The following is a 16,044-nucleotide window of genomic DNA, read 5'->3' as shown; positions in this document are numbered from 1 at the left end:
CAATCAAGTATAGGATGATTGTTGACAGTAAAAAAAAGACGACTTCGGATTTTCATTTAAAATTGTAAGAAAAGCTTTGTTACTTGAACTTTAGTTAATTCTGGACATTTCACCTTTGTCTGTTTCTTATACAAATATGTACAAAGTAAAACATTCTGTTTGGTTTCATCTTGCATAGTTATTCCTGAAAATGATAGGCCCAACTCATGGCCAGATGACAGTGACAAGACTTGTGAACACACTGAAAGAAGGAAAGCGTCTGCCGTGTCCACCCAACTGTCCCGATGAGGTAGCTGTGTGCCTTTTCACTCTTTCATGGGAATGAATCTCTTTTTATTTATTTAGTTGCAAGGAGAGAGAGACAGAATGGGCATGCCAGAGCCTCTAGGGGCTGGAAATGGGCCATATTGTGTATGTGGCTTTATGTGGGGACTGGGGAATAGAACCAAAGTCCTTAGGCTTTGCAGGCAAGCACCTTAACCACTGAGTTATCTCTAGCTCCATATTTCTTTGTTTTGTATGTATGTGTTCTGCCACTGTCCTGACAAAGTAGCTGTGTGCCCTTTTGTGGAATAAAAGACATGATTTTTTTTGTTTACATGTATATGTGTAGGTATGCATGTGTGTGTACATCCTGTCATTCTCTAGGAACATGGTCCACCTTTTTGAGACTGGGCCTCTTGTTGGCCAGAACCTCACCAAGTACGGTGGATTTGATGGCCAGTGAGCCCCAGAGATCTGCCTGTGTGCACTTTACTGATTGAACTATCTTGCCAGCACCCGAACGCCACTTGACTTATCCAGCAAGTAGGGAATCGGGAGATAAAGCAGAAAACCTTTTAAACTTCTTCTAAATTTTAGCTAAAACATAGTAGAAATCACCCTCAGGGAAGATGATTATGATGCCCAAGCAAGGCTCCCCCCCACCCAGGAAGTATGCTCCCTGCACGCCTGTCTGCATGCTGTCTCAGAGGAGCACAGATGACAAGGCCTTTTTATGAAAATACATGTAATCACATGTGTGTGTAAATTTACCTTCCTCCATTCACAGTATTTATTCAGTTTTTTAAACTAAATGGAGCCTTCCAGACTCAATTTGTAGACTCTTGGTAGTCAGGCAGGTGGCCATGGTGGCAAGACAGACTCTCACATATAGCGCATCTGCCCTTTTCACTGTGCTGCAGGAGTGATGGTCACTTAACCTTATCAAGAGGCTTATCAAAGGTTATTTATTGTGAGATATATATATATATATATATATATATATATATACACACACACACACACACACACATATATATGTATATATACTTGGGAGGATTTCAACGTAGGGCCCCACTCTATCCCAGGCTGATCTGGAATTCACTATGTAATCTCAGGCTGGCCTCAAACTCATGGCAATCCTCCTACCTCTGCTTCCCCAGTGCTGGGATTAAAGGGGTATGCTGCTTTCTATATTCTAAATTACCCAACTACTCTTGTTTTCTAGTCCTATGAAGGAAAGGTTATTGCCTTACATTTTCAAAGTTATTTTCCTACTCTAGGTATTTCTAGTATTTTGTAAAACCTTCCAAATCTGACATCATCATCATTATTCTTGTTTTTATTTTTCACAGGTTTATCAACTTATGAGAAAGTGCTGGGAGTTCCATCCATCTAATCGGACAACCTTTCAGAGCCTTATTGAAGGCTTTGAATTCTGCCTAAAAAGTCACTCAACAAATACTTGAGTGTATGTGTACACACACACACACATATTTAAGTGACACTGTGTTGCTTAATATGTGAAGCTTCCTTTTTAAAGTTGGCACTTCTTCAATTTAGTGACAGTAACAACCAAAATACTAGAGAGCACTTAAGCACTCCTCCTTTTGGAAAGACCATGTCATCAAGATAGTTACCATCCTAACTGTGTGACAAAGCAGGATTCGTGAGCCTGGAATGCCTCAGGATGATTGCCCTTCCTTGTGCCAGCTAACCTTGAATGTCTGGCTGGCATATTAATCTTAAATAAAAATTGGTGGACTTTAACTGAAACTCTATATTGATCTGAAATTTAAATATCTATGCAGTAATAGTCCAAGCAGTCATTAAATATTAGAGCCCAGTTAGCATACTGTTCTTTCTATGTAAAAAGTATGTACTCCTGTCACCTAGTAGGGCTGAAACTTTTAGGCTGTTCGTGCAATGGCCCAGCTGCTGTTCCCTCAGCTCACCACTCATCTATTGTGGAGCAAACTGGTTTTGCCATGGGGACAATGTGGTGTGGACACTTTGCATGTCACTTGTTGAAAACTAACTGTGTCCATGCTTTCCTGCACAGACACTTCATCGGACTTCCAGACCTGGATGCTATATAGGACATGCTTCTAAGAAATGTCAGTGCATACCTTTTGATAACAACCCCTGTTCTGCTAATCCATACTGGGTTTCAATGCTGTATGCAAACAGATGTAACACACTCTACAAGGGTTGGTCACTATTACAGCTTTCATTCCATGGTACAGATCTTGAAACAACCCAGTCAGAGGCACTCCAGAGCTCAGCATCCATTGGATGGTTTTCAATTTGCTTGGAGGTAGCTAGGTAACAAGATCTCTGCTTCTGTGTGAGCCAGAAAGTTCTTTATGACAAAGAGCCTCATAAGCTTCTTGTGAATGCTCTCTGGTACTTGTTCAGTATCTTACTTTTCATCCTTGGAGCCTGCAAGAGTCTGGAATTGCTTTCATGGTAATAGTAAATGTGCCATCTAAATGTGTTCAATTGCTCTGTATCAGCAAGGTCTGTTTATGTCAAACCTGTGGCCTGCTCTCTATGCACTTTGTTTACTCTTTATACAAATAAACATACTAAAGATTTTACATGCATGTGCCTTTTAATATCAAGTTCATTTTTAAAGCATTCCAAATCATTAGCCTATATAGAAAAATAATAATAGAGATTTCTGAGGGAGTGGCTGAGTGATGGTTCTGTACTAACACCCCTTGGCAGTGACAGTGGGGCACTGGCTGGGATGGATGGATGTGCTTTAATACAAAGCATTCTTGTATAAGTGCTTTCAACCTCTTGCTTTGTAGCTCAATCACAGATTTCACCATTTTTCCATCTTCTGAGAGTAAAGGTACAACTAAGTACTGGAGATTCAGGAGGAAAATGAGCAGGGGAAGTGCAGAGCATGGAGAAGCCCTTAGCCATCAGCTGGGAACGGGATGCCTATTAATCATTTATAGGTAGTATGCTTAGATTGTCTTAGTTTAACTTTCTGGTTGTCATTTTTCAACAAAGGTTTGTATGTGCAATAAATTAGACCAAGTAAAATTCTTTACACAGCATATAAGATATTTATCAGCTTTAGATTTTATAATTAAAATAGGATATCTATGTCATAGTCAAAAACAGTGAGATCCCAAAATGACAAGCTATTTTCATGATCACATCCTAAACAGTAGGATCATTGAGATCCCAAATTCCAACAAATTATAGACTCATGACAGTGAACAAATTTGGAAATTTCTTAGATGGCAAAAGGTTTCTCATGCAGTTAATTCCAAGATCTTTAGGAAATGGTAATATCAGAAGTCACAATAATAAACATCTTTCAGAAGTAAATTAGATTAAATAGCTGGTATTTTGTAACCTAAAACACTACCAAAGAATGAGGATAAGCTAGAATAATGAGGTATAGCTTATTAGCTCAAAATGGTTCTAAGTATTATATAGACTCCTATAGAAAGGGTGGTACTGACTGTTCTGCCATATCATGGCAATAAACCTATAGTGATGGAAATGGCCCTGTCTGCCAGACCATCACCAGTGTGTGCTGTGAACACAAAGACTGTCAGATCGTCACCAGTGTGTGCTGTGAGTGTGCAGAAGCCCTGCTTCCTTGCCACAAGTCTGTCTCAAAGGTAAAAAATTCTCTCAATTGAAATGAAAGGAATAGTGGATTAGTTCCATGTGGTCAGAAAATGTTCTCTCTGAAAGGCCAGATAGTAAATCATTTGGCTTAGCAGGCTATATGGCCTCTGTTGAAACTATTTAGTCCCACTGTGGCACAAAAGTCACTAGATAACATGCAAATGAATGAAAGATGGTTGTGTTCCCATAAAACTCTTGTGAACACTGAAAGTTGAATTTCTTGTTTCATGTCATAAGTTGTCATTCAGTCACTTACCCCTAGCCATTTAAAAATTGAAGCCTCATTTGCAGGCAGCACAGAGATAGGTGGTAGAGTACATGTAGCGCTAGGGTACCAAAGCTGCTTTTCTGCAGTACCTTCCCTCCCCCCACAAAAGGTATAAATTATAATGCCATGAAAGTCAAAGTCTGCGGTAGCAAATTCTTAGGCATCACTCTCACTCTGATGTCAGGTCCAGTATTGTGTAGCTTGGTAAGGGGGAAAAGGAACTCGCACAAAGAATAGCTATTTAGTGTCATGTCACCATGCTTGGTACTTGGACCCTTACAATTCTGGAGAGGCCTTCCATGTCTACAAGAGATCACTTCTAGGGAGAGAAAGTGAAATGCACATTGGCTTATAAGCAATTCATTCTAAGGCTAAGAAACAACTGTTTCCTATTTATTGCTTCAGACTTTTGTATGTGATGTCAAAGTTGTTCCCAGGCCTAAAACAAGATATTGGATGTTGAAATGCTGTTTCTCCCATGGACTATGAATTACTATCACATGGATTAAGACATATCTATTTCTACTCAGTTGATGTCTGTTCTTATTGCTACTTGTTTGGCTATTCTGCCTACTGCACAACATAGTTCCCTCTGGGAAGCTAGAGACCCGTATTGAGAGGATATGGCTAGTGTGAACAACGTTAAGGCAGTGATGCACGGCAGAGATCCTGGGAGGACCTTCGGGAGTCATGAACTTAGTACACACGCTTCTTCTTCAGATAAGCTTCTGTGTAACATGCACTTGTGCCCTGAGGATGCTGGTCCACAAGCTCCACAGTGCCACCTTCTGGAGCAGAGATGAGATAGGCCGAGCCTCGCTTTTCATTTCTTAAAGAGGACACCTAAGAGGAAGTCAAATCTAAATGTTAAAATTGAAAATTGGTTTAGTCAAGTTGGTGTGAATAGAATTATAGGATATTAAGAAGCCATCAAAGGGTATAAGAACTCCTTTGTTAAACTAGATGTTAATATTAATAAACAACATATATGGAGGGCTGAGGTGTGGCTTAGTGATAAAGCAATGTCCTCACATGCAAGAGGCCATGTGTTCTGTCCAAGCACCACAAATAAGTCACCTGTGGAACTTCTGCCAACAATAAGCTGTCCTCTGAAGTGCCACATCTTCCTTAGGTTTTCAGAGAAGAAAAAAATAACATGGCCCTGTTCATCTCTCAATCAGAATAACAGTACCAAGTATCTGTACTCCTAGGGAAAGTCTGGCTAAGAAATAAAGCTACATGTCTCACTAGATGTTAAGTCTGCCTGGCAACAAGAAGGGTGAGAGAAAAAACTAGTAGGTATAAAACCTGGTGAATTGGGGGCTTGGGAAATGGCTTAGTGGTGAAAGCATTTGCCTGCAAAGCCTAAGGACTCCAGTTTGATTCCCCAGGACCCACTATGCACAAGAGGGCACGTGAGTCTGGAGAGTTCTCTCATAAATAAAATATTTTCATTTATTTATTTAAGAGAGAGAAAGGGAGAGAGCAAGAGAAAGAATAGTCACACCAGGGCCTCCAGCCACTACAAATGAATTCCAGATGCATGTGTCCCCTTGTGCATCTGCCTTACATGGGTCCTGGAGATTTAAGCTGTGATCCTTTTTTTTTTTTTTTTTTTTTTGCAGGCAAAAGCCTTAACCACTAAGCCATCTCTCCAGTCCTAAATAAAATAGTTTTTTCAAAAACATGGTGAATTAGTCAAGAGAATTAAGAATGATAACATGCTGGAGAGCATGGGTTTTCAAAACTCCTGCATCCAAAATAATCACACTTTCAGGCACTATCCAGAAATTCTGGACCAAAGTCTCTCACAAGGGCTCACAGTAATCAGTACAGTAAGATTGTTTAGCAAAACCTGTGATTTTAAAAAAATATAAAATTTTGTTTATTTATGTGAAAGTGACAGAGAGAGAGAATAGGCGCGCCAGAGCCTCCAGCCACTGCTAATGAACTCCAGATGCGTGCACCCCATTGTGCATCTGGCTAACGTGGGTCCTGGGGAATCGAGCCTCGAACCGGGGTCCTTAGGCTTCACAGGCAAGTGCCTAATTGCTAAGCCATCTCTCCAACCCCCCCCCCAAAAAATATTTTTTTATTTGGGGGAGAGAATAAGAGTCTGGGTGCTCCAGGGCCTCTTGCCTCTGTAAATGAACTGCAGGTACATGCAGTTCATACATACTTTGTGCCTCTGGCTTTATGTGGGTACTGGGAAAGTGAACCCAGGCTGGAAGGGTTTGCAAGCAGCCACCTTTAACTGTTGAGCTATCTCCCCTGTCCATAACCTGTGATCTTCTCTCTTAGTTCTTGTTTTCACAAGTATTTAACATGTTTGCTGAAGCAGGGTACACAGAGTAAAAATGACTGGATGGGAGGAGTGTTTCAGCTGTCTCAACATGCAGGAGGCTTTTCCCATGGAGTTGCTTTTGATTCAACAGTGACTTTAATTTTTAAAACAGTCAACTTGGAAGAATGGAGGCTGCCTGTCATAACTCCCTGTAGACAGTAGTCAATCCTTCATTATTCCTATCAGGCATGACAGGACTTGGGTGTGGCTCAGTAACAGAGCACTTGCTGGAGCATTGTAAGGCCCTGGGTTCAATCCCAAACATCACATAGAAAGCCAGCGAGTCCTGCATCTTAGATATGCATGCATTTCATCAAGAAATCCAAAGAGTAGTCACCGACCAGTGGTCTCTTTTATTACCTTCATTCCTTGATAACCCTCAACCAGCCATACAATTTATAGCAAGTGACATGAGTCTGATGGTTCTGTGTCCCTTGTCACCCCTTTCCTCCATGTTGGCTTGTGTGCAGAGACCAGCAGCAACAGCATATCAACCGAGCATCTTATACTTCCAGATTGAGTGCCACTTGTGCTTAAAGGCTGCTGCACTCAGATTCCTCCCCACCACAGGACAACTGCTATCTCCTCCTACTCTCAGTAAATCTTGTTAACCTTCCAAAAATGCTTCAATACCAGCCACTTCTCACTCTACACTGACCACATCCTGGCACTCATGGTCCAGCTCACATCATTTTCACTTGTATTATACATAATTGTTTTCTAACTTGCTATGTTCTGCAGTCACTGTTCAGAGTAAAATTGAAGTAATATGAGGCCCTAATAGGTCCTACACAATCTCATTAGCTCCCTACCCACTATGTCTTCATCTCCTATTCCACAATGTTCACTTTTCCCCTGCCCTAGCACACTCTCCTTATTCCTTTAACATGTCAAGTATGTTTCCTTCAAAGTGCCTTTGCACTTGTTAATGTCTCCTTGGAATGCATGTCACACATTCAGGTGATACATACTCTAAACATCTTGTCTTTGCCCAAAGACCCATTGTACATTGAGCCTTTAGTAGACATTTAAACTGCAGAGCTTTTCTGACTGGCCTCCATCTTGATATTTATTTACTAATTTTTCTAACTTCTCCCCACATGTACAATCCATTATTTTAAGGATTAAAAAGTTTTGTTTTACTTTCGCATACAAAGTAACAGGTTTCATCATGGCATTTTCATACATATATGCCATTCTACTACTTTTTTGTACGGATTTTTATCTACTTGGTTTATGGTAATATCCTTTGTGTGTAAAACAGCACACCTGCCCCAAGTTAGGTGCTCAGGTGAACACTGTGGAAGTTGGAATAGATGGTCCCCAATATATTCAGTTTTTTATTGTTTGTAGTTTGCACCTGGCTGGAGGCAGTGTTGCTGGGTGGATCATAAGGTGTGGTGGTGGGTTTCAGATTTCAATCTAAAGATACGTAAAGTGTGCCTAGCTGGAGTTCCTGAAGTGTGCTCTGAGGCTTTTGGCTTATGCTCTCTGCTTGGTCCTGTGAAGGCAGGCCAACTTTTTCTGCCATTTTGGAACTTCCCCTGTATCTGTAAGTGTCAATAAATATCCCTTCCTCCATAACTGCCTGGTCTGGAAGTTTATCTCAGTGAACCTGTATCTGTCTGATACAGAACTTGGTACCGAGGAGTGGACTGAGATGAACCAGACCATGTGGATATTGATCTTTTGGAACCTTTGTTTTAGAGGAATAGGCATGGACATGGTGCTTGCAACTGAAGATGCCTTCTGGAGTGGTAAGCCATGTATTATGGAGTACTCTGATGAGAGTTTGAGAATGCTAAATGCAGACAGTATTGAACTTCGAGGCATGTCTTATGAGCTTTCTAAGGAGAAGGAAAGACTACAGAGGACTTCGTTGGAACTGGGCTACTGGTATAAGGGCTGGCTGCATCCTGCTGTCCAGGCCCAGAGAGTTTTATCAAGGTTAAATTTGTAATGGACTGATGTGCTTGGCTAGAGATATTGGACTGAGAGATTTAACATTTTAAGCTGGGAAACCTCAAGCAAGTTAAAATTACAGGCACTGAGACTGGTTTTAGGTTACTGAATCTGCTATTGTCAAACACATTAGCAATCTTAAAGGAAGATGGTCCAATTGCTTTACCATGGAAAGGATGCCTGAGGAAAGACTATCATAGAAATGCAAACACTTCTGGAAAGAGTTGATTAGAGAAGGAACCTGCTTTTCAAGGTTATGATTTACTTTGTGAATTAAGAATATGGCTGTGTCCTGCACACCTGATATTGGTTTCAGAAGCATGAAAAATGCGAGGAGTGGTCATGAATTGCACATGGTTCCAGGAGCTGCTGATGAGATGCACCATGAGGTAGGGCCTGATTCCCTGATAGGCTGAAAGAGCTTTGGGAAGATAGACCATAGTTTGCATGAAGACCTCAAGATGTTTTGGATATACCAGGAAGGACTATGCAAACACTACCATGGAGTGCACTGTTGGCCTGGGATGGAAGTATTCCCTGGCCCAGCTGGAGGGGTGGAATTGGAAAATCTGGAGACTGTCAGTCTTTGGTTGTATTGGACTTGAACTGCAGAAGTTTGATGTTTGTTTGATGGTGGTTGAGTTTGTATTGTTTTAGTCTCTCCTTGCTATGCCTTATACCAGGTGAAAATGTTTACTCTGTACCTTTATATGTTGGAAGTATTTAACTTGTTTGATTTTACAGGACTTAGTATCTTAAATTGGTCAAGACTGTGGGGTCCTTTGAAATTGAACTGAGTAGTTTACAATGTGTGATGGTTATAAATGTACTGGGGGCCGGGGCGGAATGTGGTAGTTTGAATAGGTGGCACCCAATATATTCATTTTTTTAATTGTTTGTAGTTTGCATTTGCAGCCACCTGGCTGGAGGCAGTATCACTGGGTGGATCTTAAGGTGTGGTGGTGGGTTTCAGATTTCAATCTAAAGATATGTAAAGTGTGCCTAGCTGGAGTTCCTGAAGTGTGCTGTGTGGCTTTTGGCTTTTGGCTTGTGCTTCTCTCTCTCTGCTTGGTCCTGTGAAGGCAGGCCAGCTTCTTCTGCCATTATGGAACTTCCCCTGGATCTGTAAGCTTCAATAAATATTTCTTCCTCCGTAACTGTACCTGGTCTGGAAGTTTATCTCAGTGAACCTCAATCTGTCTGATATACTGACTATATCCATTCCTTTCGAGAAATATTTTGTAAGCATATTTCTCTAGCTCTTTCATGCAGTGGCTCCTGCAGCATGACTTGTGACATAACAGGATGGGACAATATAATCTGCCCAGTACCTGGTAATGCAAAGGTGATGGTGGTTTTGCTTTAGGCACTTACTCTGTTGCTAGGAAGCTGGAACTAATGGGCTCCTTCAACTGTCACAGTATAATCCAGTCATTTCATCCATTTACCATGAAAGCCATCCATTCTGTATCTATGCAGTTGCAATTTTATTTTTGAATTAAAAAGACTCATACCACCTTTCTTTTGCTAAAGCAAATCTTTTATGTAAAGTTAGACATACTTTTATTCCATTTATTTACAAGTGAATGTGGAAAGGTAATGTCAATCTTGTTTTTTGACAGCCAAAGTTTAATATTTGCTATGTCTCTTCAACTCAATTTTAGGCTCATATCAGTAATTAGACCTAGCACTGCTTTTTAAAGCTCTTATAATGGGGATGGGGAGATGGCTAAGGTGCTTGTTTGCAAAGCCTCCAAGCTTGGGTTCATTTCTCCAGCTGCCCATGTAAAGCCAGATGGGCATTTGTTTGCAGCAGCAAGAGTCCCTAGAATGCATACACATGCAAATGAATTTGGAAAATATTTAAAAGGTAAAAGCTCTTGGGCTGTAGAGAGGGCTTGGCAACTAAGATTCTTACCTGTGAAGCCTAAGGGCCCATGTTCAACTCTCCAGGTCCCTTATAAGCCAGATGCACAAGGTAATTCAAGTGGGCAAGATCGCACATGCGCATAAGGTGGCGCACACATCTAGAGTTCGATTACAGTGGCTGGAGGCCCTGGTGCACCAATTCTCTCACCTGCCCGCCCCCATTTTTAAAAAAAGCCGATATATCAGGCTTGAGTGGGAAAAAAAAGTTAAAAGCTCTAATATAAATTCAAGAGGGCTAGAGGGTTGGCTAAGTGGTTAAGGTGATTGCCTGAAAAGCCAAAGGACCCAGGTTCAATTCCCCAGGACCCATGATGTAACCAGATGCACAAGGTGGTGCATGAACCTGTACTTCATTGCAGTGGCTGGAGGCCCTGGTGTGCCCATTCTCTCTCTCTCTCAAAAAAAAAAAAAAAAAAATTGCTGGGCATGGTGGCACATGCCTTTAATCCCAGCACTCAGGAATTTGAGGCCACCCTGAGACTACATAGTGAATTTTCCAGGTCAGCCTGAGTTAAGAGTGAGACTCTACCTAGAAAAAACAAATATAAATAAATTAATAAATAATTTAAATTTTTTTTAAAATTCTAGAAAGCAGACTCTTGATGTCCCTGATGGAGACATCTGAGGCACCTGTCATGCTAATGTTGACAGAGAAGAACACCCCCACCACTGCCCCTCTCTGGGCCCATCTGCCGCCAGCTCAGGTATATAAATGTGCTTCCTGGTTAACAGGACTCCTCTGAAAGGAAAGTTGGGGTGGGGGAAGGGCACACTGCCCTTTAAATGCAAAGTCAAATTATTTCTAGAAAATGCTGCCTCTATTTGGTACTTTTGGGGCTCACCTTTACAAGCTATAGCCTCATTTCACTTTTTTTAAGTTTGTCTCTGGGTCCAAGTTGTGATGGAGGAAGAACTAACATTATTAGCGCATTATTATAATTATAACATTATAAATCTTATGAGGAAGTGCAGTCTGACCCTCAAACCACCTTCTTACAGTCTCCAGTCCAGCTGTCACACTCCAGTCATGGAAACATGAGTTCTTTGCCTGATGATCAAGGTTAAAAATTGCTGTCTAATTCGTGACATCAAGTGATGTAATTTTAAAAGATCTCTCACATATACATGTAAGCCGATGTTTTCCTTCACGTTCCTGTTGGTCTCTTAGCTATTTTTTTTTTAATTTTTATTTTTTGGTTTTTCGAGGTAGGGTCTCATGCTATCCCAGGCTGACCTAGAACTCACTATGTAGTCTCAGGGTGACCTCGAACTCATGGTGATCCACCTACCTCTGTCTCCCCAGTGCTGGGAGTAAAGGCATGCGCCACCACGCCCCGGCAGCTACTAGTTTTTTATCAGCATAACAGCTGGGTCCAACATTGGACTAAATGACTGCTCTAATAACAACAAAAAAAAAGTCAGCCGGGCGTGGTGGCACACGCCTTTAATCCCAGCACTCTGGAGGCAGAGGTAGGAGGATCACCCTGAGACTACAAAGTTAATTCCAGGTTAGCCTGGGCCAGAGTGAGACCCTACCTCAAAAAACCAAAAAATAAACTATTGTACCATAATGGGAACAGTGTGAGAAACAATCACCTCACGACTTTCAGTGGCCACAAGCTATAAAGTTACACATCTTAAGTTTATTTAATTGTACAAATTAATGGAATTAATTAACGGAAACTCTCCTTGGCAATGGGCCACACAAAATAATGTGCTTTTGAATAATTTTCTCATTAGGTGGCAGCATTGGGCAATATGAGGGAGCAGGCACCTTGCAGGCTTTTTCCTTATTTTGGGCTTTGTTCCTTTTCTCTATCACACATTCTGTGGCTGCTTTCCTGGCAGGAACAGTCCCTGTAGCCAGGGAAACAAGAGCACAGTGGAAGTATACCACTGTATTGAATGAAAAATCCAAGTCAGTTTAGACAGACATAGCACAAACTATGTAACTGTCCTGAAAGTTGCAGAAGATAAATTTTGACCTACTTTATAATATATGAGGATATATTTATAATATAATATAATGTAATGCAATATAATATAATATAATATATCTATATATTATATATAATATATAATATATGAGGATATATTTATAATATATCCTCATAAAATGGAACAGGGAGAATTTTTTGTCAGGTCTTAATTTGATGATAGAGTCAAGTACTAAATATTTGACAAGTTGGCTCAGCTTTCCTGCTTAAGTAAGGACTACTCCCAGCCAGGTGGTGCAGAATCTGAAACTTGACTTTACATACACAAATTAACACGATATTTCAGATCAAAATACTTTTACATATGCTACTAAATTTTAAAATAATTTATGTTCTAACTTACTTTCTTTTTAAAATATACATAGTAGAAAGAGAGGGAAAATGGGAGAATCACAGCCTCCTCCCACTGTGAAAGAACTCCGGACACATGTGCCACATTATGCATCTGGCTTTAAATTGGTACTGGGGAATTGAACCTGGTTCATCAGGCTTTATAAACAAGAGCCTTTAACTGTCCAGCCATCTCTTTAATCCGGACTCCATGTTAAAGCTGCTTCTAAAAATATCAGAGGAATTGGGTGATGGCTTAAAGGTTAAAACACTTTCTTGCAAAGCCTGCCAACCAGGGTTCAATTCCCCAGCACCTGTGTAAAGCCAGATACAAAGTGGCACATGGATCTGTGATCCCAACATACTCATGACAATGGGAGGTGGAGCCAGGAGAAACCAAAGCTCACAAGCCAGTTAGTCTGCTTTACTTCTGCAGTCTAGAAGTTTTTATACAGTAGCAAGAGACCTTGTGTTAAAGAAGGTGAAACACAGATACTTCATAGTTGTCCTCTGACCTCCAGTCCTGCATCATGGCACATACAATTTTTTAAATATTGCAGTCTTTTTTTAATGCAAGAGAGGGGGAAAGAGAGAGAATTGGTGTGCCAGAGCCTCCAGCAACTGTAATTGAACTTCACATGTGCACCACCTTGTGTGCATGTGTGACCTTGCATGCTTGCACCCCCTTGTGTGTCTGACTTACATGGGATCCGAAGAGTTGACATGGGTCCTTAGGCTTGGCAAGCCAGCTCTTTAACTGCTAAGCCATCTCTCCAGCCCAAATATTGTAGTCTTAATATTTATTGATATGTACAAAGTTGTGTAATTGTCGCAAGCTAATTCTAGAGCATTTTCATCACTCCAGAAAAGAAATGCTAAGCTGGGCATGGTGGCGTATGCCTTTAATCCCAGCACTCAAACTTAAAAAAAAGAAATTAGCTGGGCGTGGTAGTGCACGCCGTTAATCCCAGCACTCGGGAGGCAGAGGTAGGAGGATCACTATGGGTTCAAGGCCACCCTGAGACTATAGTGAATTCCAGGTCACCCTGAGCTAGAGTGAGATCCTACCTGGAAAAAAAAATACTCCCTGATAATAGAAATTTCAGGGACTTACGGTAGTTGACATTTTGAGTAACAAAACAGTGACATCATTTACATTTCCCTCAACAATGTATGAAGGTTCTGGTTTTCCCACATCTGCCTGTGGTTCATTTTTCTTTCTGCTTCTCAGTTTGGACAATCTCAAGTGACTCATGTTCCATGTCTGTTGATTCTTCTACCTTTCAAATCTGTCTCAGTCGCAATCCCTGATGAATTTTTCACTTCGGCATATTAAAATTTTCAAACTTGAGCCGGGCATGGTGACACACGCTTTTAATCCCAGCACTCAGGAGGCTGAGGTAGAAGGATCACTGTGAGTTAGAGGCCCAGCCTGAGACAACATAGTGAATTCCAGGTCAGTCTGGGCTAGAGTGGAACCCTACCTCAAAAAAAGTTCAAACTTGAAATTTCTATTTTATTTTATTTATTATTATTATTATTTTATTTTATTTTGGTTTTTCGAGGTAGGGTTTCACTGTAGTCCAGGCTGACCTGGAATTCCCTATGTAGTCTCAGGGTGGCCTTGAATTCATGGTGATCTTCCTACCTCTGCCTCCCAAATGCTGGAATTAAAGGCGTGTACCACCACGCCTGGCTTGATTTTATTTTTAACATTTATTTCTTGCTTGTGTGTCATGTATGTACATATATCCCCTTGCGAGGGCCCATAGGCTCCCCTGTGGCAGAGGTCGTTTCCTGCAGTGGCTAGAGTAGAACATTGAGTGTCCTGTTCCATCACCCTTCAGTCTGGACTTGTTTTGAGCCCGAGTCTCCTTTTACTAATTCTGGAGTTTGTGGACTTGTGGGCTTGGCAGATTCTTGGATCTCTGCTCCCCTGTGGGACTGAGGGGTATAGGCAGGCATGGCCACACCCAGCTGCTTACATGGGATCTAGAAATTTGAATTTGGGCAGTCTTAGGCCCTCATGCTTGCACAGGAAGCATGTCTACTCCTGAGCCATCTCTCAGACCTATTTGATTCTACTTTATCATGCCCTCTTTTGATACTCTATCCTGTGTGACACAATCCTCATATTTACTTTGAGTCATTTACCTATGGCTCAGCTTGATTCTTGGAAGAGTTTAAATCTTTGTCTAATAGATCCAATATTTGGGACTCCCTATGGACATTTTATATTATTTGCTCTCCCCCTCCCCATGTATAAGCCATATTCCCTTATCTTTTGCACAGGCCTTTTTTGTTGTTGTTGAAAACTGTTGGTCATTTAAAGTAACACAATGTGGTATTGGGTTTTGTTACTGCTCAGTAACTTTTCTGAACTTATTAGGTGAAACCTGTCCTCCTCGCTGTGTGTGCCATTGTAGACTGTACAGGTGGTCAGACAATGACTAGACAGACTTTCTTCAACACCCAGAGTTTACAGAGGGGCCGTGTGTGCTGAGTCAGCCTCCAACACTCAGCCAGGCAGCTGATGTTTGTTTCTGATTGAGCGCTAACTCAGTGATCTAACAAGGAGAGCTCAGGTCTCTCCTAAGAATGTGTACAACCTTCTACATAGTCATGGTAAGGTTCCCAGGTAAATGTCAGAGCTCTTCAATAGCCCCACAGGCACCTAACTCCCCAACTTGTCTCAAAAGCTACTAGTCAGCCATTCTATGCCTCAGATGTTATCTGCCACTTCTGGGGACCCCTAAATTTTCCAAAACTCCATTGAGGCTTTCTGTTCTGAGCAAGCCTAAGGACTGAAGTACCCATGTAAGCCAGATGCACAAAGTGGTGCATGTTCTGGAGTTCATTTGCAGCGGCTGTAGGCCCTGGAATGCCCATTCTCTCTCTCTCTTCCTCTTCTTTCTCTCTCCCTCCATAAAAATTAATATTTTAAAAGCAAAACATGTAAATGAACAGATATGGCTACATACAACAGAATTTGATTAATAAAACAGGTGGCGGGCTACAAGTGCAAACACCTGGTACAAAGTAATCAGTCTCTTGAACGCATTCCTGAATTTTTTTATTTTTTGAAGTAGGGTCTTGCTTCCAGGCTGACCTGGAATTCCCTATATAGTCTCAGGGTAGCCTCGAACTCATGGTAATCCTCTTACCTCTGCCCCACGAGCACTAGGATTAAAGGCATGTGCCACCATGCCTGGCTCATTTCTGAATTTCAAATGGTGTAGTAAGCAAGAAACATCACATAGAGACCTATGAATTTTTATATTTGTAAAACTGTAAAG

The 16,044-nt window shown here is 41.2% G+C and overlaps 2 protein-coding genes across 4 annotated transcripts in view; one reads left to right on the top strand and one right to left on the bottom strand.

Annotated features, from left to right (window-relative positions):
* The window catches only part of Jak1 (Janus kinase 1), a 148,118-nt gene extending 145,257 nt beyond the window's left edge, over positions 1 to 2,861 (top strand). For both annotated transcript variants that reach the window (XM_045150128.1, XM_045150129.1), the window contains 2 exons: positions 179 to 289; positions 1,617 to 2,861. In XM_045150128.1, coding sequence (XP_045006063.1) covers positions 179 to 289; positions 1,617 to 1,730 — 225 coding nt within the window. In that variant the 3' untranslated portion in view covers positions 1,731 to 2,861. The remainder of the gene's footprint in view (positions 1 to 178; positions 290 to 1,616) is intronic.
* Raver2 (ribonucleoprotein, PTB binding 2) overlaps positions 2,857 to 16,044 on the bottom strand; it is a 143,461-nt gene continuing 130,273 nt past the window's right edge. For both annotated transcript variants that reach the window (XM_045150130.1, XM_004663168.3), the window contains exon 12: positions 2,857 to 5,029. In XM_045150130.1, coding sequence (XP_045006065.1) covers positions 4,883 to 5,029 — 147 coding nt within the window. In that variant the 3' untranslated portion in view covers positions 2,857 to 4,882. The remainder of the gene's footprint in view (positions 5,030 to 16,044) is intronic.

This window comes from Jaculus jaculus, chromosome 5, assembly GCF_020740685.1.
Source record: "Jaculus jaculus isolate mJacJac1 chromosome 5, mJacJac1.mat.Y.cur, whole genome shotgun sequence".
NCBI classification, from domain to species: Eukaryota; Metazoa; Chordata; class Mammalia; order Rodentia; family Dipodidae; genus Jaculus; species Jaculus jaculus.
The sequence above is the reverse complement of the archived record's forward strand: the minus strand, read 5'-3'. Positions and strand labels throughout refer to the sequence as shown.